Here is a 27,953-nt window from a genome sequence, read left to right as displayed (position 1 = left end):
CGAATGCAACAAAATAGTCCTTTATTCAGATGTTTATTCATGAAATTAACCAAACATTATTACAATATATGATATAAATACAAAGTCTGGCAGAGTGGACAAATTCATCTTAATATTAGTTCAGTCCAGATACATACAATTTTTAACCGATAGGACAAAAAAAACAAACAGAATGTGCAAGATGTGTAACGAATTATCAATGACGAATTCATAACTGAAGATAATTCTCTTTATTTTTAGATTCATGTTACAATACAAACCCTGCTGATACAGTATGGCTAGATATAAACAGCAATCCACAGCTCCAAACTCCATTACACGCACACTGGGCGAGAGACAGAGAGAGAGACAGAGAGAGAGACAGAGAGAGAGAGAGACAGAGAGAGAGAGAGACAGAGAGAGAGAGAGAGAGAGACAGAGAGAGAGAGAGAGAGAGAGACAGAGAGAGAGAGAGACAGAGAGAGAGAGACAGAGAGAGAGAGAGAGAGAGAGACAGAGAGAGAGACAGAGAGAGAGAGAGAGAGACAGAGAGAGAGAGACAGAGAGAGAGAGAGAGAGAGAGACAGAGAGAGAGAGACAGAGAGAGAGAGACAGAGAGAGAGAGAGAGAGAGAGAGAGAGAGACAGAGAGAGAGACAGAGAGAGAGAGAGAGAGACAGAGAGAGAGAGACAGAGAGAGACAGAGAGAGAGAGAGACGTGATAGCAGTTTGCTGCTTAGTTACAGAACGTTTTTGAAGATGGAGACATTTATCAGTGGAGTCATTATTTAAACACACCGCTGATCTTTACTGTGCAAACAAACCAGTTCCAAATCATCTGATTGTAAGTGTTTGAAGTGCAGGTTCTTATGAAGAATTAATTCTAACAAGAATCAAGGTGCTTTTCATTCATAAATGATAGATACACAATGTACCAGTGTCATATACAGAATATACAATATTTTCATAATTGAAATATTTTTGAATAAAGCTTTCTAATAGCACTGCAGAGATGATGTATGGCAGATGTTGTCTAAACAGTGAACATCTCGACATTCTCTACTTTAAATCCAGACATAGCCAATAGATCCAGTACATAGCCAATATGCCACATGACTTCAGAACGAAGACAAAAAACATCACACTGAGTGACCTTTACCGAAAAAATACATTTAAACCAATTCCTGTAATAAGAATGGACACAATAGCAGAATAAAACGTCATGTGCTTCACAGCACACCAGCCAAAACATGAACAGCTGCAAAGGCACTTTATAAACAACATCGGTCTGATCTGAATGTCACTGAATGCCTCCTCAATTAGTATTGTATTTGTACTACAAAAATGTTCCCACTTTTCACCAATTTACAATAAACGGATGCTTCAAAAACACGGATTGTCCATTCTTAATCTGGCCTCCACAAAAAAACAACATCCCTTTTATTTTGAGGCCGTACGTATGACCCAGGGAAGCGCTCTTAGAAAGCATAAAATGAGAACTGAAACTAATTATTGTGGATTGATTTGTAAATGATTGCAATGCCGCAGCCAAACACGTAACCCGTCAGTTGGCAAAAAACTGGTGATGCGCACCACAATCGTTTTTGAAATGTGTCAACTGATCCAACAAACCCGACCCCTCTCACAGTAGTATGAAGTCATTGAGTGGGACACAATGGAGTGGACAGTGCAAACGTCGTTGACTGAGCACTACTTTCACTCAGACTGCTTTTTGTCTAACGCGGCTCTCATCACTCTTACTTATTCTGAAAGTTGCTCAGCTCCATGTCATCTTTCCGCCGTTTCTGCTGAGCAAAGAGCGAGCTGAACGGATAAAGCTTGGCTTTAGCTGGAAACATCTGGCCCGCAATGTCCACTTCGTAATCGCCGCGGTTAATGAAATCCGGCGTGACCACAACTGGCGTGCCATCCGAGTTTGTCGGGCTAATGAAGCCTAGACACACATGGCGCTGTAACGTGTAGCTGTAGGCGCTGCTGGTGGTCACACCGACCAGGTCACCATTGCGGTAAATGGGTTCACCCCACCAAGGCCAGACGTCCAGCTCTGTGTCGTGTTCTTCAAGGACCAACATGATAAAACGCCGCGAGACTCCCTCTGCACGCTGCCGCAACAGGACGTCACGGCCCAGAAAGTCTGTCTCCTAAGAGCGGAAGACAGTTGAATGAGATAAAGAACAATTAGGGGAATGAAAAGACCTATAGGTTTGATTGTTCAGTTTGATTTTCTTCTAAAAACGTTTGACAACGTTTTCATTTATTTTTCAGGTGAACTATGCCTAAAAGGGCTTGATCAAAACTAGGGCTGTGCGTTTTATCGAATTGCATCTAAAGTTAAACCTAATGCACATGCGCAACCTGTGTCTCAATCGCTTGTGTTCACGTGCCTGGATGCCCATGCAAAACAAACATAAATTAGATCTTTAGATTAGATTTGCTTATTTCACTTGGATGAAATTACACATTCAACGCATTTTGAACAAATTTGAAAAATCCCAAAATACGTACAAAACAAATTAATCAACTTATATATGAAATATTTTAATAATTAAAAGTAACCCAACTCTTTATTTGATTATTTATTCTGACCTAACCATATATTGGATAGAGAGGCACAGCATTTGCTACTAGAAGGTAGTGAATGGGACTACAGTTGTTAAAGGCATGTTGTACTCATTGTACACAAGAGTGTTTACAGCACACTATAGATAATATTGAGCTGAAAATGTACAAAGTTAAATCGTAAACCCAATCGAAATTTCAGTTTCTGACAATTCACAAAGCCCTAATCAAATCCCCAGATTCTATAGTAAGTGTCAGCAAGAGAAATGAACAAGTGGGAATATTATGTCGGTTCACACGATTCCGATATGAGAAAACAAAAGCCAGTAACAATTTGTCAGTAACAAAATAAAGATCAACATTTTCACAAATTGTGAGAGTATGCGAATTTAAAACAGACCTCGTCAAATTTGACGCGGAATTCTCTGCCACATTCCAGTGGAGTGGTGAACGAGTCCAGATCCTGACCCCAAAACGCAAAGAACTTCTCAATTCGTAGACTCCGCAAGGCGTAGTAGCCGGCATTCCTGATCCCATATTTTTGCCCGACTGACATCACTTCATTGTACACGTGCAGCGCATACTGGAAAATGCAGGTCAATCTCAGAACTTTGTACAGACTGTACATAGTGGTGTTATATCACACAGGACAGGAAATCAGTTTGGTGTCATTTTCGGTATGTGGTTGCAATGATGGTAAGCAAAGGCCAGAATTAAACTAAGACCAACGTCAAAGACACTGTAACTTACCTCTATGGGAATGTAAAGCATGAATCCTGGCTCTCCGGTGTGTGTCATACTCATGACTCTGATGCCATTGGCATAACCCACACTCATTTCCTAGTACAGAAGACGAGATCAACATTGTGCAGTTTCCTCATTTGTTGAACACAACAAGAGGGGATTAAATGGGTAGACTCACCTTACAGAACAGAGAGGGGAAGTGTTCTGGAGTCATGGACACATAAGACAGTTCAGACAACACGTCCATGGCACGGGGACCAATCAGATTCAGAGCTAAAAAACACAATGTCATTCTGTCATTGACCCTTCTGTGTAGTGATTTAGGAGCTGTTAAAACAAGGATGAACTTTGCTTACCAAAAAAAATCTTCACCAAGAGGGAATATAGGAAGGGAATTGTAAATCTTAAGAATGAAAAAAAAGTGACCTATTTGTCAGTTATGGTGAACCATACCTGAAATGTGACCTCTGCATTTAACCCATCCAGTGAGTAGTGAACACACGCACAGTAAGTCGTGAACACACGTACACCCGGAGCAGTGGGCAGCTATCACTGCAGCGCCCGGGGAGCAAGTAGGCGTCAGTGGACTTGCTCAAGGGCACCTCAGTCGCTACCTGCCGGCCCTGAGGATCAAACTGGCAACTTTCTGGTCACGAGTCTGACTCCCTAACCATTAGGCCACGACTGCTTACTGACAGGTAAACCAGTTACACTGAATACATTTGTCTCTACCAGATCTAAAATCATATTCATAAAAGGAGTTATTTAAACAATTTCAGTCAATAAATCATTGGTTTAGCTCAAAGAAAAATGGTTCATACTGTGTGTCATGTTTTAAGAATTCACACTGTGCATTTCTGGATTGCCTTGTCTGTGTTTGAATTGAGATTTACTGTTGGGCTGTCTCCGCTGCTGGAAATATTCCCTTATAGGATGAAACGGTCAACATTGACCAAATTCTAATATAAGCCATTGGCGGTTCCAGCCCAAACTAGAATAAAATCATTCAGTCACGAACCCTAGTGACGCCCCAACGTTAAGATTAATTCAGTGACCTACAACTGGTTTCAGACCGTTCCTCACGAAAAACCTGAAGGCATTTTTATGGACTGCTTTTATGATTTGGTTTTAATTCAGTTAGTGCTCATTCACTTCCATCACGGAAATGCATAACCAGTATATTCCTTAGACATAGTTTTGTCTCATGGAGGAAAGTAATATAGGTGACATCTGACATGGATCTTTTCCTCCCGAGATACTTATGACAGAAGCAAACTATTCTTTTGACAGAAGAAAGTTTTGAGATATAGTACAGAGAGGTTGAGTTTGTACATGAGTTGTACTTTGAATCATGTGTTGATAAATGTGAATATCAGCTCACCTGTGTACTTCCAGCTGACATCCTCCAGGTGAAGCTGTGGATCGTTTGGCATGTGTTTCTTAATCCAAGACCAGCAATGAACTTGTTGATCGGTTGGTGAGATGATGAAGAAACTGGGAGCAGAGTCCAGGAATTATTTAGTCATTATAATCCAAAAATAAAACTTGAGACATTTGAGATTGTCAAAACCGCGAAAGTGCATGACTGTGAGTGTTTCCGCTATGTTCATTTTGCCATGGCGGGTCACCACACCTACCCCTTCAACAACTTTTGTTCAGAAGATAAAATCTTTTTGAAAAATCTGAACTTGACCAATTGGGAGCTTGCTCTAGTAGGGCCGTGAGCGAGTGGCAGAAGCCCCTCCCATGACGCGAATTCACGTCTGTAATGAAGCGAATTTTACGCGTGAATGATGCGATTAAACACAAAATGTTCAAGCGTCCAACTACACGCGAATAGCGGGATTTACCACGTTTGGTGTGAACATTCTATTAGAGTGTCATTTTATAAAATAATAATTTCAATTCCAAACATTATGGTCCAAAAGTTTGTGTAATAAAAATGAAAATACTTCTTTCTGAAGCATATCTTTGCATAGTAATAAGGAAATGCCTATTTCTCAACCAAACTTGATGTGTAAATAATTCCTGATTAATTCGATTAATCGCCATATCATGTCATTAATTCGATCGACATTTTTAATCTCTTGACAGCCCTAAAATAAATATACGTAAATACAAAAAACTGAAATATTAAACAGAATTTAATATAGAGAATTATCAAATAGCTCAATTATTCGACTTTAATCATATAGAAAAATGCCCATCCTATAACTGCATATGCAATCTGCTCTCTTGCGAAGAGCCATCTCATACACATGCACAACACTACTTTTCCGTAGCTTTTTGATCTCAAGTTAATAGTTTGTAAATGTGGCACAGTTACTGTAATGCAGTGCATTTGAAAAAATCAAATCAATCCAGTATTTGACAAAAGGCAAAACTGAAACTAATCTGTGACTTTCAACACAACTTTTGTGGCTTTCGATGTTTGCAGACCTGTTTTTGCTGAGGCGAACCACGCTGCAGTCATTCTCGTACCCTCCTCTCTCATTCAGCATGCCAGTGTGGACAATGTGTCCCACGGGCACGTCCAGATCATTGGCACACAGACGCTGCAGCAAACTCAGGGCCTGATCTCCTGCAGACTGAAACAAATACACACATTTAAGAGTCTGTCACTGATTCCTAGTTTATTTTAGTTCATTCATGTGCTATCTGAATCAGAACGGCTTGACTGACAACTGTGCTTGCACGCACACTGAATGTTCTTGGGTGACACACAATGTCAAGACAAATAATAACAATTACAGTGTCAAATATCAATTGCAAAGACAATTACGCATAATCACTGCAATACTGCGTTTAAAGTCAGCATGAAACGGAAGTAGAGATTGTCTTTTCGGAGTGAAACAACTTCTGAAATTAGAAAACATATGTAGGGCGGGACTTGATTTCATCCACTGACAACTGATTGGATTGGACACCTTTGGGTTAAAAGGTGAAATGACCGGAAGTGAAGAGATCTAACAGTGTTTAGTTCAGTTACATTTCAGATAGGTTGACTTGTTTGTAGCTAGCTGCGCACAAAATTGAGTGTGTTTATTTGGAGTATCATTAGCAATGAGGATAAAGACCAATTTTTGGCCGTGCGTAGGCTGTGCGTAACCTCACGTGCACCTCTCCGAAAATATAACAAGGCATCAACTCAACACGGACCACAGGCGTTGTGATTGGTCTGTTTGAATCCCTCCCTCAGGTAAAAAAAAACAACCATAAATTGGCCTTAAAACATATAAAAAGCTACGGTATATAAACTGCGCGGTGTAATAAATAGGTATTGCTTCGAAATGCATATGAAAGAGAAATGAAGCACCTGTTGTTGTGTTTGTGGCACACAAGTGCCGTCAAGTGAGGTTCACCCTGGCTTTTCTTCTCTCTGTTTAATATATGTTTTAGCATACAGTTATCTCTGAAAACCAGTCCTGAACAAATCTTTCAGACGCTACTTTCAAATGAAAAGACTGACAATCAAAATGGATAATTGATGGACAGCCATAAAAAAAGAGGTCTGACCAAAAGAAAACATCACAAAAAGAAAAGGCATCAAGACTGAAGGTGACTCACTGTCAGTTCAAACTTGGTGAAGGAGGACATGTCAATAACACACACGGCTTCTTTACAGCACTTCACCTCTGCACCCACTATATCAAACCAGTCGGGCTTGTAGAAGGTCTTACTCTGGTCCAGGGCCAGTAAATCTTGAAAAAAAAGCATGAAGACAGAGGAACATCTCAGAAATCTGCTGTACTATTGGGCAGTCTTGTGAGTGAATGTAATATTTGAATGTTACGCCTCTAGATGGAGATTTGAAATGCTTATAAACAGTGTAGTTCTGCAGAATGTATGTGAGGGTTGTTTGAGTAATCACTTTAAGCCCAAAACACCTTTCATTGCTCATGGTTGTGATGACTTGACTATTATTTCTAATTTGGGCACAAAGTATTAATAAAGGGGACCACAAAGATCTTGACAGACTTTGTCTCTTACCTTTCCCAGGGGGAACAAAGTACTTGGCTCGCTCAAAGCCGTGTTTCTCCATCCAGCGTGCTCCCTGAGTGTCTAAGCGGTCGTATAGTGGACTTGTGCGTAACTGCCGACCCGTCTGGAAGTCCCAGCGGGGAACTTTCAATTCATACAGGAGCGCTAAAGCATTAACACACAGTGACGGGTAGGATTGTAAAATTTGCAAATCAAATATGGGTTACTATGAATACAGTTGTTGGGTGAAAGGTATAGTTCACCCAAAAATGGGAAAACAATCATCTTATTCACCCCCAAGTCATTCCAAACCTGTGTGACACAAGAGAAGATATTTTGAAGAACATTGGTAACCAACCCTGTTGACCTTCATTCTATGGACACGTCTTAAAATTCTGTCGTATACAAGTTTTGAACCACATGAGGGGGAATGAAAAGATACAGAATTTCTGAGTGAACTATCCCATTGAGAAAACAGTATAAACGAAGAAAATGTTTATACTATTATATTATAAAATATTATAAAAAAGAATAATATAGATCTCAGAACACAGAGATATGTTTAATACTCACGCATAACCTCCATCACTCGATGGCGCAGGAAGGTACGGCTGCTCTGCAGATTGCCAAAGCGTTTGATGTCCAAAGGCCAGACACTGGCACTGGGATATCCGTAAGTTATCCACTCTGCCAAATATCTATGGAAAACAGATGCTATTATGAACTGGGATATTTCGGCAACAAAGCAAAATTACACCATGTTTTACTCACGCTCAAGGCATCTTGGGTGTGTATCACATTCTTCTCTTTGACGAACACAGTGAGAGTTATCATACCATTCATATTCCATTTATTGTGGCTCTTCTGTGCTTTAGAATGGGAGTTAATGGCAAATGAGTTTTGGAAGCTCCAAAAAGTAGATCGATCGATCAGAAAAGTGCTCGACACGGCTCTATGGTGTTAATAACAAATATCCATATAATCATCTTAATGAACGACAATGCATATCCTCTCGTGCACACGTAGCTGACTGAAAACGGAAGTTAGACATTATCATTAATCAAAATGTAAATAACAGAGGTGGGGAGATAAGTCACATATGGTCAAGTCCAAGCAAGTCTTAACCATCAAGTCTCGTGTCAAATCTCAAGTCACAGTTTAGTCCAATCAAGCAGGTCAAGTAAAGTCAAGGGATCACCCTAAGCAAGTCAAGTCAAGTCCTGATAAGATTCAAGTCAAGTCCCAGTGCTAAATTAAACCGAGGTTAATTGTTTCGATACATGTTTATTTTGGAACAGAAAAGATGAACTTATATACATATATTACGTATCTCATTCACATTTCTATATATGAATTATATGCATATCTGTGACACATTAATATCTGAAAATAAAATTGTTTAGCTTACACAAAATGTAAGAAATCCAGTCTGAAATGTATAACAGAAATGGAAATACTTGTATCTGACAGAATGTAAGACTTGAACCTTATAAACTAAGTATTGTGACTGAAAATCTACGTATAATATGTTTTATATATATAATGCTGTATAGCGAATTTACATCTAGTGATGGGAATCACGGATCATTTTATTGACTTCGATCTTGAATATCGCTAATCAAAATGAACGGATCTAATGGCAAGCCAAACAATCCAAAAGTAGGATGAGACAGCGGGGTATTACAGAGCTCGCGCCGAGCTGACAAGTCATCTGTGCGATTCAATGGACCGACCCGCGTGGCCGACTCATCAGCGCAATGCGGACGTGTTTCCTAGCGCCAACCAATAGGCAGCGCGGCGCCAACTAATCCGCTGCGCTGACCAATTTAAACAGATAGTGCAAGTTCATTTGGCACCACTCATTTACATTTTACCCATAAACCACTGCTATTATTAACGTAAATAGGTGAGGTAAAATGGCTAGGCGCATTGTGGAAACAATTTGAACTACTCCTGACATTTTCAACAGAATTGAAGAGGGGACAGAGATATTAATTCAGAAAATGAGAGACGAAGACTTTTTGAGCCTTTTGCCAAAAACCAGACCTGCTTTGTACAGCTCTTTCCGTAGCCTCTATACATATGTGCAGTTTTTCAAAGTATCGATGCACAACACTACTGTTTACTTATTATTTAAGATAATAATAAAAAAAAATTATGCATTTCATCCTGATTTCCTTTGTCTTCTGTAGTGAAAAACTGATAGACTTCAGCAGAGAACCAATGTTAATGTTTGTAAGGAATGAGGGGTTTCTTGATTGTACATTTGAGTGTACGGTTTGCACTGTTCAAATAGGTCGGCCCAGCCCTGGTGGTGGCGCTAGGAAACATGTCTGCGCTGTGCTGACGAGTCGGCCGCGCGGCTCGGTCCATTGAATCGCGCAGATGACATGTCAGCACAGCGCGAGCTCTGTAATGCCCCGCTGTCTCGTCCCACTTTTGGATTGTTTGGCTTCCCATAGGATCTTTTTCATTTCGGCAAATGTATGTTAATACAGCCCAGTGATGAAGTTATGATGCTTAATCATCATCTCTGCGGTGGACTCGCAATATGCACGTTTCATACGTAATATATAATCTGAGAAATTTGTTTTCTATTTCAACTGGTTTCATTTTTTTACAGAACAAAACGTTTTGTTGTTATTGTGAGTGTACACAAAAAAACGTAGACACTTAACAAATTCGAACGCTTTAATTATTCTTGTCAGTATGACCAAAACATTTGAAAGAGTTTTTTAAGTGCAAGTGATCCCACTGGCGTCCATGTCAGCCTGTCATGCAGTATAAGCGAGCTGCTGTTCAACTTACACACGCAGTCCACACAAACACCTGGAAATGTGCACATTTTATATAGACATCAGCCTGTGCCTAATATAAAGAAGCCCCATCATTTTAAGATGCCCCCCAACATTAAAATTCAGGCTACGCCACGGTTATAGCTAAATTCCCAATACATCTACTTATGAGATGAGACGTAGGCCTATCGGTGATGATCGATGATCACATTTCTAATAATAAAAAGGCCAAATTATGACAAACAGAAACGATTAATTAATTTTTTTACATTGACTATAAAGAAATGAATTTCTCACCTTTCTTTGTGGTTCGTGATTAGTCGGATGAAATTTGACGTTGTGGTTGTCGTGTCAGATATTATTGCGTTGCATACTCTACATCTGGCAAATCTTTTTTATTTGCACGGTTCAGTTCAAAGTCCTTCAAATGCCAAACGTGACTATTTGTGGAGCTCGAATGTTGTCTGCCATGTTTGGAGCGTTAAAGGCACAGGCGCTGATTATAGTGCTGCTGAGACACAATCATTGTTTTAAAAAAATAATTATTTGACTTACTTCAAGTCGAGTCAAGTCTCAAGTCACTTGCTCTCAAGTCAAAGTCAAGTTAAGTCCTTTTCTTACTTCAATCAAGCAAGTCACGAGTCCTGAAAAGTGTGACTTGAGTCAGACCCGAGTCAAGTCATGTCCTGCGTCCCCCACCTCTGGTAAATAATATGCATATTTGAAGAATATAGCAAATATGGACATTTGCCTTAAACAAATGCATCGATTCGCTTCAGAGGGCCTTTATTAACACCATGGAGTTGTGTCAAGAAGTTTTCTGATCGATCGATGCACTTTTTGGAGCTTCAAAATCTGATTTGCCATTCACTCCTATTCTAAAGCTTGGTAGAGCCATGAAAAATTGAATATAAATGGTAATATAACTATGACTGTGCTTGTCTAAAAGAAGAACAACATAGACTGTACACCTAGGATGCCTTGAAGGGGAAGGAAAACATGGTGTGATTTTGCTTCGTCGCCAAATATCCCCTCAACACGAGAAGAGAAACATACAGTTCTGCTGCTTCCTTACTTTCCAGCTCCGCCTGCGAAAGACAGGCCCGATGAATTCATGCCTGCAAGCACAAAGTATCCATATATTCCCGGCGTCTCTCCCATCAGGCAGCGCATGTCTGGAGTGAAGGACTCTGGGCAGTTTACCAGCTGCTGGATCTCACAGGCCTCCAGATTGGGCATCCTGCGCAGTAAAGCGCTCAGCATTGGCTCTGTATTAAGAAATCAAAAGAAAGATGAGGGATGAAAACAGCAGTAACATTTATGATGTATACGTTTTGTATTTTGGATTGGATTCAATTTATTGTCATTACACACATACAGTGTAACGATATGTAGTATATTAGCACCATTGCTGTTTAAATGTACTGTAGGGCTAGCTTAAGCAAAACTGAGATTTGTTTTAGACAAAATATTGCCAAGTAACCTTCTGAACATTCCACATATATCCCCAATATTTACTTAATTAACCTTTTTTCTGACCGCAAGAAGAAAATCGACTCCAGTTTGAACAGAGAAACTGTCTAATTCTTTTAAAAATGTCTAATTACTGAACCTGGAAAAGTGTGACTTATTGGACCGAAAACCGCCCTACGTAACAACCAAGAATACTGCTTAACTATTGATGGATGTTCCATAAAACCCTCATCTTCAGCAAGGAATCTTTGCATTTAATTTGATAGTACTCTGTCATTTGAGAACCAGGTCGCCAACACCTGTAAAATTGCGTTTTTCCATCTTAAAAATATATCTAAACTACGTCATGTGCTGTCACCATCAGATGCAGAGAAGCTTATACATGCCTTTATGACATCAAGACTAGATTACTGTAATGCACTATTAGGTGGTTGCCCTGCAGGCCTATTACAAAAACTCCAACTGGTCCAAAATGCGGCAGCTCAAGTTCTTACACTCATATTAGCCCGGTTCTGTCAACCTTGCACTGGTTACCTATAAAGCATCACATTAACTTTAAAATCTTACTGATTACCTATAAAGCCTTGCACGGTTTAGCTCCCCTATAGGCTTTTATGCAGCCCTACCATTAGGTGGAAGAGGTCATGCAATGACAAGAAATAATTGTGATCGTGCCTCCAAATATAGACTCAAACTAAAGCAACAAGCCTGGTTTGAAAATTTAATATGTAGAAAGTACAAATATTTGTGACTTAAGAAAACTTAAGAAATGGAAGTATAAAAATTTGATATAAAAATATCATAAAAAAGTACTGATGCCAGAAAAATCTACTTAAATACTTTGTTACTTCCCATCCCCGAGAATCGATGATTGCACAAATGTCTTCTTAGGACTGTGCCATATTGACGAAAGATGTGTTATACTTTAAGTTGCTAAATAATGTGATACGATAATGTTTGTTAAGTCTGTAAAATCAATTTATAAAATGGTCAGATCTGGTCCTTGATTCTGATTGGTCTACCCGATTTGTAACTGCTGACTGCATTACATAGCCAAAGTATCAATGTGCCACTGGTTTGCATCTGTGTTGGCCTTGCTACGCATATGGAGTAACCGTTTACTAAGAGCAATAAGTGGGCCACAGGTGCATTTTATAACAGCTAATGGGGTAACAACGCACTTAGCTAATTCGTTTAGTTATTGCAAACTCTCAAAATCTCAATCATTTCAATATTGTGCCGCCCTAATGCCGACCGTTTACTGTCCACATTAAAAAAAGGTTTTAAAAACAATATACAACAAAGAAGAAACACTCTAATACAACACTGCACTAAAGCTGTGAACCATGACATTAAAGCACAAGCGGTCTGTTCATTTCAGAGAGCAGGTGAAACATAGGAACATTATAAGTGGACCTGCATCACATAAACCAATCACTGTACCGCTGGAATCAAATAAATCATAGAGAGTTAAAAAGAGACAAGCAGAGCTGAAAATATGTGCAGCTATAAACAGCAGAGGACATACTGCAAAAGCACACACAAATTTCACAACACAGCACTACAGCTTGTCCGTCATACGCAAGAAACTATTTCAATGTCGTAAAAGACAACCACTCCCACCATGATGCGCTCCAATGTTTGTGATGGAAAACATTGATTCTGTCACAGGTTCACACAGCATGTATTTGAGTCTTTAATGGTGGCGTTCACAAAGTGTTGGTTATTTACGAGTGTGACAAAAGCATTCTATAACATAACACAGCACAACAGCAACTCTCCTTTGTAAACATACTGCACACATCCGGGTGATTAGTGTTTTGTGTAGTACCAGAAATACCGCAGACATAATCCGGTAATGAACAACACACAGACCATTGCATAAATAATACTTTCTGTTATCACAAAATTGCGTTCTTGGATATTAACATCCATCACTATGGTCACAGGCGCCACTTGCGAATAAAAGATGGACATACAATACCGTTGAATATGTTTGTTCGTTTATACAGAGGGTTTGAAATGACATGAGAATAACTTACCAAAGTGATCCCAATCTTCTTGCATGTTCTGGATCTCCAGCTGGTTGCGTCCCTCAGTGAAGATGGGTTTAGGGTTCTTCTCAAATCCTCCTGACAGGATTCCCCCCTGCCAGGCCCGAGCGTATATCCGTCCGTCCATGTCTATCACCACTAGACAAACACAAGTCATTCTTATTTTATTCCAACAGTCTTTTATCAAATGTTTAATGTACCTTTTTGGCCAGAGGTGTTTTGCCAATCAATGTACAGTGCGTTTAGGCTATAGCTATCTGTTTGTTCCTTGGGAATAAAACCAACAACGCTTTGCCATAATATATCATATAAACTACTTATATACATTCACCGGCCACTTTATTAGGTACACCTGTTCATTCTTAATCAGTCAAACTCAACTCCATAAATGTAGGCATCTAGATGTGGTGAAGACAACTGGTTAAAGTTTAAACCGAGCATCAGAATTAGAAAGAAAGAGGATTTAAGTGCCGGACGGGCTGGTCTGAGTAGTTCAAAAACGTCTGATCTCCTGGGATTTTCACGAACAACCATCTTTAGGGTTTGCAGAGAATGGTCCAAAAAAGAGAATGCAGCGTATATGCAGAATACCATTTCTGAACGTACAACATGTTATTATTACCTTACTGACTCTCAAAAGTTTGATGCACTTATGTATTTTGATGCCTATGTTGTTATAATTGCTTCCAATGTTTCCTCATCTGTAAGTCGCTTTGGATAAAAGCATCTGCTAAATGACTAAATGTCAATTATTTGTTGGGCGAATCATCTGTCTAATCCCCTCCTTTCTGTCAGCCAGCTCTGGTCTACCGCGTTCAGCGTCGCAAATGGAACGTAGGCGTGCATTACACCAAGTGAGGGAAATCTGACCCGGATCTGAAATTTGAACGACTTCAGAGTCGACTCCTTTTTTCCCAAGCCAATAACTTTGTTATTCCTTGACTTTCGGCTTTACAACTTGGCAGACTGCTTACATTCACACACAGTAACATTACACATCGCATGAAATGTAATTTGAAGGACATTGTAATAGTAACTCTTTAAAAATAAAAAATGAGGCTAAAATTACCACAGGCCCACCAAAATTGGAACAACACAAACATGGCTCCATCCTGGCTTGTATCAATGGTTCAGGCTGGTGGTGGTGGTGTAATGGTGTGGGGGATATTTTTTTGGCCCACTTTGGGTCCCTTAATACCAATTGAGCATCATTTAAATGCTATGGCCTACCTGAGTATTGTTGCTGACCATGTCTATCCCTGTAGTACCCACCTTCTGATGGCTACTTCCAGCAGGATAATGCACCGTGTCCCAAAACTCAAATCTCAAACTGGTGCCTTGAACATGACAATGAGTTCACTGTCCTCCACTGGCATCCACAGTTACCAGATCTCAATCCAATATAGCACCTTTGGCATGTGGTGGAACGGGAGATTCGCATCCTGGATGTGCAACCGACAAATGTGCAGCAACTGCGTGATGCTATAATGTCAATATGGACCTCTCTGAGGAATGTTTTCAGAACCTTGTTAATAATCTATGCCACAAAAACTCACGGCAGTTTCGAAGGCGAAAGGGGTACTAGCTAGGCGTACCTAATAAAGTGACCGGTAAGTGTCCATTTTTACATAGTGTACATATTACCCACAACTTATCGCGAGTAGGCGGAGTACATTAACGCTATACACTACAATAATTCAATTACAAAGGTGATGCATCCTTGAAATAAAACATTTAATTATACAGTCAATTTAACTTAAGTAATAATGAATGAAAATAGACTGTCCTTAAATGGAAAGAAGAGCTGTGGCGAATGTCGTCCAACATTTACATTTACATTTATTCATTTGGCAGACGCTTTTATCCAAAGCGACTTACAAGTAGTTTTTTACAGTGTCACATTACTGCAGAGCAATCAGGGGTAAGGTGTCTTGCTCAAGGGCCCTTCAGTCATGACCTGCTGGCACTGAGATTAGAAGCAGCAACCTTCTGATCACAAGACCAATGCTCTAACCATTAGGCCACAACTGACCTTGCCCAAGCAACAACAGCCATTTCTGTTTCACGTCTGTATGTCCCAGTGTGAGAATAATGTTTTGCATAACACTAAAATGTATATATTTTTTCAAATTAAAATAACATATTTTAAAATACTTTTCCAAACAGTATCCTTCGCTTTGCCGAGGGTCCTTGTTTCTTCATAAAATGCAGTGTCTTGTGCAGTATTGTCAAAAACCGCATGGATGCATTTTGTGTTGGCTGTATTGTTTTTATTGCCTCTCAAAGAGCTAAAAATCATCTTAACTGCATAAGTCAATTGAAAGTGGATGATGGATGATGTGATGTAGCTAGAAGAATGCGGTGTGGTGTATATCTATACCTGGACTCTCTGGATGCGCTGGCTCTGACAGAGGTTTAGTAAGCAGATAGAAATGTTCACAGCCGTGTAACGGTACGGACACTTTCACCTCGCTGCTCTGACCCAGTTCATACGCCCACTGAAAAATACACCAGGACATGACAATTCAGTTAGACTGAAGCCTATGTCATCTAGATAATGACACATTTAAATCAGTTTAGGAATTGAATTGGAAGCGTATTTCCAAACATTTTTGCTTGGTATATCCCAGTTTCACTATCAGAAGCCTGCACTTGCAGTGGCACGAATAAAACATGATGATCCATTACAGCTCCACTTCAAGTGGCCTGACCGATCACATCTGGCAGTAAGTGTATCATCTGAGGCCAGGTCTGCATTTCTGCATTTTCACATGTCGACCGTTGATGTCAGGCATGTTGAAGATGTGCTGTCAGGACTTGTGAGGTTTTTGTAAGACAATCACAAAATGTTTAAATCCCTGATTCACAATAAATGCTTCCTCAGGTGTAAACAGGGCCAAATATTATCTCATGGTCTTGAACAGAAGTAGGAAAATCAAATCACTATAGAGTCATATTGTAGATTTAGGATTGTAGCTTGCTGTTTTAAAGCAGCAACATAAACGAACATTACTGGGCCTGCACACATTTGTGGCCCAAAATAACTGTATTTTCTTTGGATTAAGTGTAAATAGTTGTTGTTGGATTAAATGCAATTAGTACATAAAAATTGTGGCAGATACTGTTTGCACCTGTTGTGCATTAAACATTATGCAATAATAACCGAGTCTAAATCATTATATTTATACAAAATTAAAAAGCCCCACACTTACCCCTGACCTTATCCTAAACCTAAAATGACTTTCTTCATTTTATTGAAAACAATCAATGCCTTCATGATCTTATATGTGATGGAAAAAGGTAAAGTGAGTTCAGCAAAAGGGGGATTGGAACCCGGGACTCCAACGTCAAAGCTATTAACTAGAACCCAATTAACCCCTGACACCACTGGAGTCAATCTTTGAAATTGTTTCTACCAGCAAGGCGGCCTATTTGTACTCGGTGTAAATTATTGCTAGACATTAGCTAGCAATTTACAAGTATGTCTAGCCAGTATTATTTTGGATTACCAGTGAAAGAACTGTTCCTTGGCTAAACCTAAATGCCACAAAGTTACCCAACCTATTCACACAAAGTGTATATACAATAAAATTCAAAAGATATTATATTCAGTGTTTCAGATTCATTAAGTAGACAACGGCGAATTTGTTTAAAAACGAAGCAAATGTTATGAAACATCATAACGATCTTTAATCTCTATTTTTCGATGTTTTGCTGTGTTGCTTCTGAGACGAACAATCATGCATCACACATTCAACTCGACACGGGATCATTTTGACCCATACAATGTATTGTTGGCTATTGCTACAAATATCCCTGTGCTCTGTATGAGTGATTTTGTGGTCCAGGGTCACATATTTTTAGCCACTAGCCAGACCCCTCAACAAACACGGACCGGAAGTTAACTTCGGGTCAGGCGCAGGCGTCTAATAAAACCGTCTATAGCACAGTTTTGCATAGTTAGAAAACAGCTTCACAAACAAATAGATAGTAGAAACTGAAGTAGGGAGATGTAAATATTAAAGAAACTTCCAAAATATAGAATATTATAGCAATTTGTCTTTATATGATAATCGTCAGCGTTGTGTACATTTTTTGATGCCGTTTTCCCATAATAAATAGGGATGTCAATGTAATATTTTGGTACGACCTCAACGGTTTAATACGTGTATGTGAATAACAAGGTTTTTTTGGGTTATGCGTTTAAGTCATTTCTGTGTGTTTTATTGGCTCTGTCCGTTTGCTATATAATATCTAATAACAATGCGCTAAAGTTAGGGACGCTTGTCAGCAGTGAAGCAAGGCTGCCTGCAACATGAGAAGCAAGCTGATGTTAAGTAGGGGACCAGCACTCCAAAAGGTTTAAGAACCACTGCCCTAGTTAACCACCTGGTGTTGTCCCCACATGCACACGAACACACACGTGCGATTGGACTATCAGTCGACTACAGGCAAGACATGACATTTCCGATATGTGAACCCTTAGTCAATGACACCCCTACTGTTGCGTATAATGCTGACGAACAGACACACTGTGACCATTGAAAGCAAAGGACCTACGGGCTTTATAGTCCACCACAAGCCCATTGTACCAAAGTGATTCTGTCCGAATTTGAATCAGGAATGTGCATCATCTGATCTTGCATATGAAAGCAGAATGTCAGCACATGCAGGGAGAGCGTTTACAGTGCAATGCCCATTGAGCGGTAGTGTTTGCACCGCGCGTCTGTCTGTTTACTGCATTACATTATTTTAAATACACAAGCTTTTAACTGGCATGTTGATGAACCCTAAACAAAGAACTGCTGTGAGCTGCCAGTATCAATCTTTAATATATCTGTATTGGATATTATTAAATACACCAGGAATTTGTACAAGTTGATTTTTGCTTAAAGAGAATAAGAGAAGTTAAGTAAAATAAAGAGAATTGCAAAAAAACGTCTTACTGTTCATGTCACACAAGCATAGAATAACGAAAGAAACGCTTTTAATGTGTTAAGCCATCAGAACCGAACCGAACAGGCACATTTCATTGTTCATTTCACAGTGTAGTAGGATGTACTGTTTATCAGTAACGCTAACTGTAAAATGATTTGTCCGTAACATTATAATCACTTTCTACATATAAAGACTGAATGAATGGAATTCATGACAAATGTGAACATTTTCATTAGATGACAGGGACACCAGATAGGGTCTTAAACCTTTGGATGTATCTAGAAACTTATCTAGAGAGACTAACCTGTCCAGCACAGTTCACAAAGTATTCACACTCTATAGATCCCCGGTCAGTCTCCACGGCTGTCACATGACCCTTACTGACCACAACGTGATTCACACTCGTGTGTTCATAAATCTGAACTCCTGACATGAAAGATATATATAAAAATAGATGAAATCAGGAAAATATTAAATACATAGTAACACGTGCATTAACTCTACTAAATGTAAACAACATGTTCTAAAGGACTGTAATTGAACTGATCAATACTGTATATAGCTTTAGTCTTACCGTGACCTGCGGCTGCCACAGCAAGCCCGTGATTGACGTCCGGTGGCGAAACCACGCTGTCTCCTGGCAGATGCAATGCACCTACAAGATCATGAATATTCACCAGTGGGTGGAGCCTGGCCACATCTTTGGGTTTGATGATGTTACAGCTGACACCAAGAATCCTAGAGACAAAAACTATAAAAATGATGTTTGCGGTGTGAGGCTAGTTTTCTTATTTGTAGAGGTATGTTGTTGTCCTGAATGCATGAGGTCCAATTCTGCTCTTTAGGAGAAGTAAATTTACATGCATGCAAATAGCAGATGCTTTGAAGCGCAATAAAAAAATGTCCAGTCGACCGCAGTGGAGTGTAGACATAGTGGCCCTTGACAAATGATAAAATGACCAGTAGAGATCTGTGCTGCCATTTGTCTAGCGCGAAGCGGATAAAGATCCTGCAAAGTGTGTTCATCTATTTAACCACAGGCCTTCCAGGACATGTGTATGTCAAGAATCTCTCCCAACTGAACTTTAGACACATGACGTCCCGTGTGTCTGTGCTTGGAGTGACTTGCAACACTTTCTGTAACCTGATATGAAGCCATAGTACCAGAGCTACGTCAAGTCCTCGTGTGTACCCTTTTAACCACTGAAAGGATCTGCTCCAAGAGTTGAGAAAACCCAGCGTTATATTTAACTTTTTCCTTTGGAAGCAAATTGCTGATTTGTTTTTTCTCCTCACAATGTCAGTGTATGGTGAACAGCTCGATTAAAGTTTCGAAAAGCACACACATTCACATTGTTTTGACTACAAATGACAGAATTCAAGCTGCAAATCATTGGCACAAATACCAGAATGCAACAGAAATGAAAAGAATGGCTTAAGATTACATATCCAACACGATGTACGCAACAGAATTGTCAGGTCTGCCCGCCTTAGCTCTCGTGTTGAGGATACGGCTGATATGTTCTGGTTGTTACGGCATTATTTGATCATGAGCTTTGTAAATTGTTTCATTAAATAGTATGGTAAATAAACAAAAGGTAAAATATTTCGTTTTTCACCAAAGCCGTTTCATGTAAGAACGTACATAACAACATACAACAAATAATGAGAGAAAAAGAGAGGATCACTCACTTGAGCCTGGATGCCAGTCGCTTCAAAGACAGGAGCCGGTCTTGATTTTGAGCCAAACAAAGAGAACCGGTCCGTACAAAACCTGGAAAACAGACACGCACACACACAGCCAAACTTCTTTCAAACATATTTGATCTTAAAGTTTTACTGCGTCCATTGTGTGACGGTAGTGATCTCTTACCTGTTTTAATACCAGTCTCCTCCTCCAAGCGCTCATAGAGTGCATTCGAGTAATCGGCCATTTTACTCTCGATAGAAAGAGGTTTGGCGACGCTCACTATTCCTGCACAAAATCGAGTTGTGCCGGCTCCAAGTCTGCATCAGACAAAACGGTTAACAGCACTGTACTCCTGATTTAAACAGCAAGTTCATTTAGTCGGACAGAATTCTGCAAGTATTCAGTCCAAGCTAGCGTGGTTCAAAATGTCTTTGTTTCCTTGCGGTAAATGAACGGACTGTATCTTAAGCAGTAATGTTTTTAGATGGATAAAATCATGCAAATATGAATTGACGAGTTCGACACACATGTCATTAGATATGAAAATAAAAGCATATTTGCTGTGCTGTCCGAGGAATAACACTTTATATTAAGACCTTATTTTACATCCCTCAATCCTTCCCAACTACCTTATAAGCAGTACTTTGGGGTTTATTGAGGCAAAAGTCTTAGATAATAGTTAGTAAATAGTTAGAATTGGACCCTTTTCTAAAGTGTGACCATTACTTCAACTACCAAAGATTCGTTTCTGTATAATGTGCCTGAATAAGCTTAATTCCCTAGCATGAGTAATAACGCAGAAGATCTTGATATTACCACCTAAAATGTTTACTTCACCTTCTCTGCAACGTTTATGAATGTTCAGTTGGTAAAGAAGTCTGCAAGTTGATTTCCTTAATTACTGTGTTGTTAATCTAGGTTTAAACTTGAAGGAATAGTATGAATGCAAGTTGTACACCTACTAAATTTATGTGGTGAAACATTATGTATGCAAGTTAACTTTGCACACAGTTGGTAAAGAAGTTATAGGAAAATTGGGATTGTTTACATTGTGTTACAATTACAAGTTGTTTGCACAATTAAACGGTTTTTGACTACAACTTTCATGCTTACTCATGAGTGCCACCTCTTTATAAGCAGCATCATTTTGTGGGCCTTACAAACCTGTATAATGCTAGTGTGCCATTTTTCTAATCACCATTACAGCATAATAGGCTATTATAAACTCAAATAAATTTGAGTTTATTAAAGTTTTTTTCTACACCAGGGGTTTTCAAACTGGTGACCGGGGAGTCGGGGACCCCCAGGGGGCCTACAGAAGGTTCTAGGGGGTCCCCAGAAAATCTTAGAGATATAAAAAAGACAAAGCAAAAACTTTAAAAGTATATTGAACATTATTACTGTTTTATTAAGAAGTGTTCATGTGTATTTCTTAGTGTTTATCTCTTCTTTCCTGGTATGAAAATTGTTACAGAAGAAATAAATCTGAATTGAAATTCTTCTGTTCAGATTTATACATCCAACATTACTTGTATTTTTAAACATGACAACATCTTAGTGTTTTGTCAGCCACAACAGAGTTTCAAAGGGAGGGGAGTGAGCCGTTGGTTGCAATGTGCAGATGCCGCTAAATTTCATATACTAACTGGACCTTTAAAAGTGATTATGAACTTTTTTTCCCACTATTTGATCGTTCGGTAATCGTAATCGAGAGACAATTCATTGAAATTAAGATTTAAGGCCAAATCGTCCAGCCCTAGTCTGTAGCTACGCTTTACATAGTTTTGATGTTGTGCGTGTCATGTCTATCACTGTATACACTCACCTGCCCTGCTCCAGCAAAACTATCTCGGTCCATCCCAGTTTGGCAAGATGATAAGCCACAGAGGTCCCCACAATGCCCCCTCCACAGATGACCACGCGGGCGTGAGCGGGCAGGGCTGTGGATTGCGCGTCTGTGCTTACAAAGCGCACTGATCTCTGCAGACTAAGATGTGCGGGTCGAGCTCCTGAGTCAGAGAACCAGCGGGGCAAAAGGACGGGGGACAGAGCCCTGACAGTCCACGCTCCACTGCGCATGCTTCTGCCACCTGCGCAAAAACACAGCCATGACACTCAGCACAACACATGTCTGTGAATGAAATGTTCCCTTTTGAAGAAACATTTCGCCCCTTAAATGAAAATGTCGTCATCACGTCCTCACCCCAGATTGCTGTAAACCTGTATATAGTAAATGTCTTCGTTCTGATGAACACAAAGGAAGATATTTGGAAGAATGTCAGTAACCAAACAGATCTCGTCTCCCATGTACTGCCACATGAGGGAAAATAAATACTATGGGAGTCAATGGGGGATGAGATCGGTTTGGTTACTGACATTCTTCCAAATATCTTCATCTTATGCAGGTTTGGAACAACCTGAGGGTGAGAAATTTCATTTTGTGGGGGAACTAAGTCATCCAGTAAGCCCCGCTGTACTGAAAAACAACACCATGTCAAAGCAAATGTCACTTATTTGAAAGAGAGATAAAACATATTAAAAGTGTGTGATTAATATGAATGTTTTACCATGAGCCCGTTATAATCCATCATAAATCATATGTTCTACAAGCCCACTGACTGACGTGTCATTATCTTGAGACCTTTTATCACATTCTTGCATTTACTTGACTTTAGTCACGACAGCGACACTAGTTTGTTAAACAAGCTGATGACGATCAATGTCAAACTGAACAACAACATTCGTGACATGCTAAAACACGACTAGACTTTATAAAGAGGAACAAGCAGCTGAACATTAAAGAAGTGACGAGTGTGCAAAAACCCAAACCTGCAGAAGCGAGTTACACTCGCTCAGATCCGATCAGCAATATCGATCTAATGATGTGATTCTTGTGTCGACCTGATCTTAGACTAGAGCTGTGGCTACCAGTGGAGCCTGTCGCAGCTGCGCATGCGCGAAATCGCTTTACAACGACCCTATGCTGACAGCTCGGTGATTGACAGATTATTTGTACGCGTTGTTATGTATCGTTCACGTTCTTGCGATTTCGAGTCAAAGCGAATATGCGTTGTACTTAAAAACCTACTGCGTGTCTTATCTTCATTTCCCAAGTTAACCTTGAGATATTAATAGACACAACATCAACGTCTTCCCTGCATTATGTTCCGAGGCCAGCTGCAGTTGCTCCTCCCGGACGCCAGTGGCGCTCTCACGCGCCCGCGCACCCGAGTCTGCGCACTGCTGATCTGATCGTTCTTCAGCGAATTCATGATACGCATCCGACACTAAAGGCGAATTTAACTTCACTTCTGGCCGTTCGTGTGTTGTAATTGAACGCCATGTCCTACAACTACGTGGTGACGGCGCAAAAGCCCACGGCTGTGAACGCGTGTATCACGGGTGAGTGCGCGCGTGTTTAACGCATCTCCCGCGCTCGAGCGCGACAGGCCTCATTGCCGCAGTAAACAAACTTCGGTTCAGTGCAGCCGCTGATCAATGGTGCTTTGTGTTCGTGATGCGATGAAGTCAGAAAATACACAAAACCGCACGGAGACGCATCAAGCTCTCGTCAATGAACACGGACATGTTTGTCGGGTCGGTGTCGGTGTATGTGTGGTGCAGCTCGTGTGTTTGATATGACACGTAGCATAAACACGACAGGGGTTTTAAAACGGTGTAAATAGAATTCGTAGTTACCAATCTACCATGGTAACCACTTCAATGAATAAACCGTGTTTACATGACACGTTGAGATCAGTCACGTGTGTGATGCTTCATCCGCAGGTCACTTCACGTCCGCCGAGGATCTGAACCTGTTGATAGCGAAGAACACGCGTCTGGAGATCTATGTGGTGACCGCGGAGGGTCTGCGGCCGGTCAAGGAGGTCGGCATGTACGGCAAGATCGCAGTCATGGAGCTCTTCAGACCTAAGGTGACCAATGACTTCACATCCAGTCATGATTCAGCCACACCGCTCTCCACCATTGCCCGAGAAACCCAGTAGAAATAGAAACATGCTCCAAATACAAACGTTAGATTGAGTTTCCAAAGAGACTACACCTAGAAGGGAGACGGTGGGTTTTCTGCAAGTGCCACGTTTTGGCCAATGAAACATGAAAATCAACTCTGGTGTCTTCTTTTTCTGGCCGGTGATGTCATTTGCTCCATTAATCACCTGTGTTCACTTATTTTTCACTTTCATTGAGAAGTCTTGACGATGCTTCCTGTCAATTTCAACATTTCCTCATTTTTTAAGCACGACCGAAGTGATCTTGCCTTATGTATGTTTCACGTGATCCTGAAACGTTCATTTTGTCATCAATCATTTTTCCCACGTTTGGGAAATGTAAGACCCCTAATGCATCGTCTGTTCTTTTTTTGGACTCCCTGAGCATTTTACTTCTAGACGATTTATGTATTGGCAAAATATTAAAGCCGTATTTCATTGAGCCCTATTACACTGAAGCCTGTGATACACAAACAGAGGGGATTAAACACCCCCGGCTGAATGAATGTAAACAACAAGTTCACGTGTAGAATTCTAACACGTGCATTTATTTGAACAAAGTGATGTGTAATGAAGTCATCCACACTGCTCCATTCTGACTAATCCAGTCTGAGAAATAATAACAAAAATGTTTTACCCACCTTAAGGTTGGTGTATATTAGGGATGCACCAATATCGGTATCAGGCCTGATACTATAAGCTCATAGTGCACCGATACCAAATTTGTTGGGAAATTTGCAGATGAAAGTTTGTGAGAAGCACATAAAATAGTTTTTTTTTCATAATGAGATGTTTGAAATTATGGAGCTTATCTAGTTTTATTAGTCTCACTGTTGTGAAAAGGTACAGGCATCGGAATGGGCGAGTAAAATCTGAGCTCGGCAGTTAAAAAAATGGCATCTGTGCATCCCTAGAATATATGTGACCCTGGGCAACAACATTTATCAAATTGAGATTTTTCTTGCATAATAAAGCTTTGTACTGATGTACGGGTTGTTAGGATATGACCGTTTTAAACTCTGGAATCTGAGATATTTTTTGCGTAGGAATTTTACAAAATATCTTCATGGAACATGATCTTTACTTGATATCCTAATGATTTTTGGAATCAAAGAAAAATCTATAATGTTTTGCTACATGCTGCTTGAGACTAGACTCACATGTGATTCATTTTCCATCACATGTTGCACGTGTGCACTTTTGTGTCAATAATACTTTACTTGTGCTTTTATATGAACAAAAATTGCAGACCCTTCTTAACATTCCTCAAAAGGTCTCCACAGAATACCACACCTTTCACCCCAATCTGCGCCTGTAGGTTCTACCAGGCTCCTGTCTAATGCTGTGATTCTGTTGTTTATATCTGAAGGGCGAGAGTAAAGATCTTTTGTTCATATTGACTGCCAAATACAACGCCTGCATCCTGGAGTACAAGCAGAATGGAGACAGTATCGATATCATCACCCGTGCTCATGGGAATGTTCAGGTACTGCTGGAGACTGGCTTTTCCATTTAAAAAAACGGTAAAAAAACAACAACTTAAAAGCATTTTTGACAGGACCGGATTGGGCGTCCATCAGAGACGGGGATCATCGGTATAGTGGATCCAGAGTGTCGTATGATTGGCTTGCGGCTCTATGACGGCCTGTTTAAGGTCATCCCACTGGATCGTGACAACCGTGAGCTGAAAGCGTTCAACATCCGGCTGGAGGAGCTACAGGTCATAGATGTACAGTTCCTTTACGGCTGTCAGGCGCCCACAGTCTGCTTTATATACCAGGTAGAAACCTAAACACCTTGATGAGTGCTGTGGCTTAATGCGAGTGTCTGTGCAGGTCAACACGTTATGGGTTCTGTATTCATGTGCTCTGCTCTTCCTTTCTTGTTTTGTTTAGGATCCCCAGGGCAGGCATGTGAAGACGTACGAGGTCTCTCTCAGGGAGAAGGAATTCAACAAAGGGCCCTGGAAACAGGAAAATGTGGAAGCTGAAGCATCGATGGTTATTCCAGGTGAGGTCACAGCACCAACCTGGCCGAACGTTTTACTTGTAACAACATGTGTGGTGGTACTGGAGGGTTTGTAGGCTCTGTTCTGCAGGTTCTCTGTAAAAATTGAACCGAACGGTTCTCACCCAACGGTTCGACGCGCGCTTGGACCACGGTTTACCTTAAATATGACAACGTATTTCAAATATGGTTTGTTAAAAGTGATAATGCGTAAAACAGACTAACAAAGTTCAGCTAATGCATGTTTGTCGATGGATAGATATTTATTACCTACAACAAATCAAATAACGTAGACAAATTTCAATAGGATTGACGTATGCTGTCAATTATGCATTTACATTTAGCAGACGCTTTTATCCAAAGTGACTTACGAAGAATTTGGGGCACAATAGACTATATATATATATATATATATATATATATCAATTATGATTCATCTTTATTTAATTTGTAAATATGCAATGTTGTGTTTTATTTTACTTTAATCCATTTCTTTACTGGTATATATTGGTGCTGTTACTTGTGGCTTGATGATTTGATCTTATTTTTATTTGTCAGTAGTCCCTTTTCTCTGAACATAGCACAAACTGAACCGAAACTTGACACAAACTGAACCGTGAGTAATTTGAACCGTTACACCCCTAATACAACTTTAAGATGAGGGAAATATACATGCGTTATAGATGTGACAAAAACGGACAACACGTTGTTGAGAGAAAAGATACTTTTTATATTGAAATGATAGAAATATTGCGAATGTGTCGGATGTCTGGAACATGATCAGCTATCAGAAAGAATGTCAAACATGTTTGTTGGTTGTCCTTTTCAGTTTTTAAATATATTTTGGCACATTTTACAGCATTAAAGCATTATTGTATCGCATTAGCAAGCAGGAGTTGCTCGAACTAGTCGACATCAAGTTTTAAATGTCAGTATTTGTTCTGACGCTGCAAAAGCTGGAAGGTAAATCCTTACGTTTAGTGCGCTACACGCAGATCTTTTAATGTTATAGGCTATTTTTGTGTTCCCTGTTTACTAAAACATGAAAGAAAGCGAATAAAGAACAATGTTTCTTATATTGGCTGCTGTGTCACTGAGGTGCTGCGTTTGTAAGTCTGCTATGCAAAGTCTGCTGCATGAGGCTAATACGTGTATTGATGTTTGACCTTTAGGCTGTCACAAACAAACTCTGTCATTTCATCTATAAGTTTACCACTGTTTTTATATCCTGATAACACAACTAGTTACTGATGGGACCCTGCCCTGTGAAACCCAGCCAAGTCATTTTTTGTGATGTACCTAGTCACACCATGTCAAAGATGGAAATCACAGGGAAATAAATGATTGAAATCACATTTTGATGCACCCAATCTCAAAATGAAACTGGTTTAATTTAAGTGATAGTTCACCAAAAAATGTCATTTGTCAAATCTGTCATTTACTGCCTCATGTCATTTCATACCTGTATAAATGCCATTGTTAAGATGAACACAGAGAAAGATATTTGGAAGAATATTTAACGATTTTCAATGATTGACTGCAACAGTAGGTAAAATAAAATGGTCGTCAAAGGTGCCCGAGAAATCTTTGATTTCATAAATTCTTCAAAATATCTCAGTATATGTTCAACAGAGCAAAAAATATACAATATGTTTTTTTTTTCCTACTATGGCAGTGGATGATGTCGTTCTTACGAATATCTT

At 39.8% G+C, this 27,953-nt stretch overlaps 2 protein-coding genes across 2 annotated transcripts in view; one reads left to right on the top strand and one right to left on the bottom strand.

Moving 5' to 3' along the window:
- On the bottom strand, nucleotides 1–23,213 carry pdpr (pyruvate dehydrogenase phosphatase regulatory subunit). Its single transcript, XM_079465862.1, has 18 exons — nucleotides 23,063–23,213; nucleotides 22,059–22,323; nucleotides 20,417–20,550; nucleotides 20,236–20,317; nucleotides 19,118–19,281; nucleotides 18,848–18,969; nucleotides 15,986–16,103; nucleotides 13,594–13,743; nucleotides 11,154–11,346; nucleotides 7,857–7,981; nucleotides 7,293–7,448; nucleotides 6,870–7,003; nucleotides 5,742–5,890; nucleotides 4,684–4,796; nucleotides 3,481–3,575; nucleotides 3,309–3,398; nucleotides 2,959–3,141; nucleotides 1–2,140 (listed from the first exon to the last, which is right to left on the bottom strand). The coding sequence occupies exons 2-18, from the start codon at nucleotides 22,310–22,312 to the stop codon at nucleotides 1,736–1,738; spliced, it is 2,667 nt and encodes an 888-aa protein (XP_079321988.1). The 5' UTR covers nucleotides 22,313–22,323; nucleotides 23,063–23,213; the 3' UTR covers nucleotides 1–1,735.
- Nucleotides 23,143–27,953, top strand: part of ddb1 (damage-specific DNA binding protein 1) — a 17,518-nt gene continuing 12,707 nt past the window's right edge. Inside the window, exons 1-5 of the mRNA XM_079465861.1 lie at nucleotides 23,143–23,635; nucleotides 24,020–24,168; nucleotides 25,613–25,729; nucleotides 25,802–26,023; nucleotides 26,139–26,253. Of these exons, the coding sequence (XP_079321987.1) occupies nucleotides 23,575–23,635; nucleotides 24,020–24,168; nucleotides 25,613–25,729; nucleotides 25,802–26,023; nucleotides 26,139–26,253 (664 nt within the window). The 5' untranslated portion in view covers nucleotides 23,143–23,574. The remainder of the gene's footprint in view (nucleotides 23,636–24,019; nucleotides 24,169–25,612; nucleotides 25,730–25,801; nucleotides 26,024–26,138; nucleotides 26,254–27,953) is intronic.

The sequence above is a fragment of the Barbatula barbatula genome, assembly GCF_947034865.1.
Source record: "Barbatula barbatula genome assembly, chromosome: 10".
Taxonomy (NCBI): Eukaryota; Metazoa; Chordata; class Actinopteri; order Cypriniformes; family Nemacheilidae; genus Barbatula; species Barbatula barbatula.
This window is presented reverse-complemented; position numbering and strand designations above follow the sequence as displayed.

Excerpts from the sequence above, each read along its gene's own strand:
- pdpr (XM_079465862.1), bottom strand. The coding sequence starts at position 22,312 with ATGCGCAGTGGAGCGTGGACTGTCAGGGCTCTGTCCCCCGTCCTTTTG. Across the intron at positions 7,982-11,153 it reads TTCGCAGGCGGAGCTGGAAA|ATATTTGGCAGAGTGGATAA; the intron begins GTAAGGAAGCAG and ends TGTTTTCCATAG. Across the intron at positions 7,004-7,292 it reads CTTTGTTCCCCCTGGGAAAG|ATTTACTGGCCCTGGACCAG; the intron begins GTAAGAGACAAA and ends TTTTTTTTCAAG.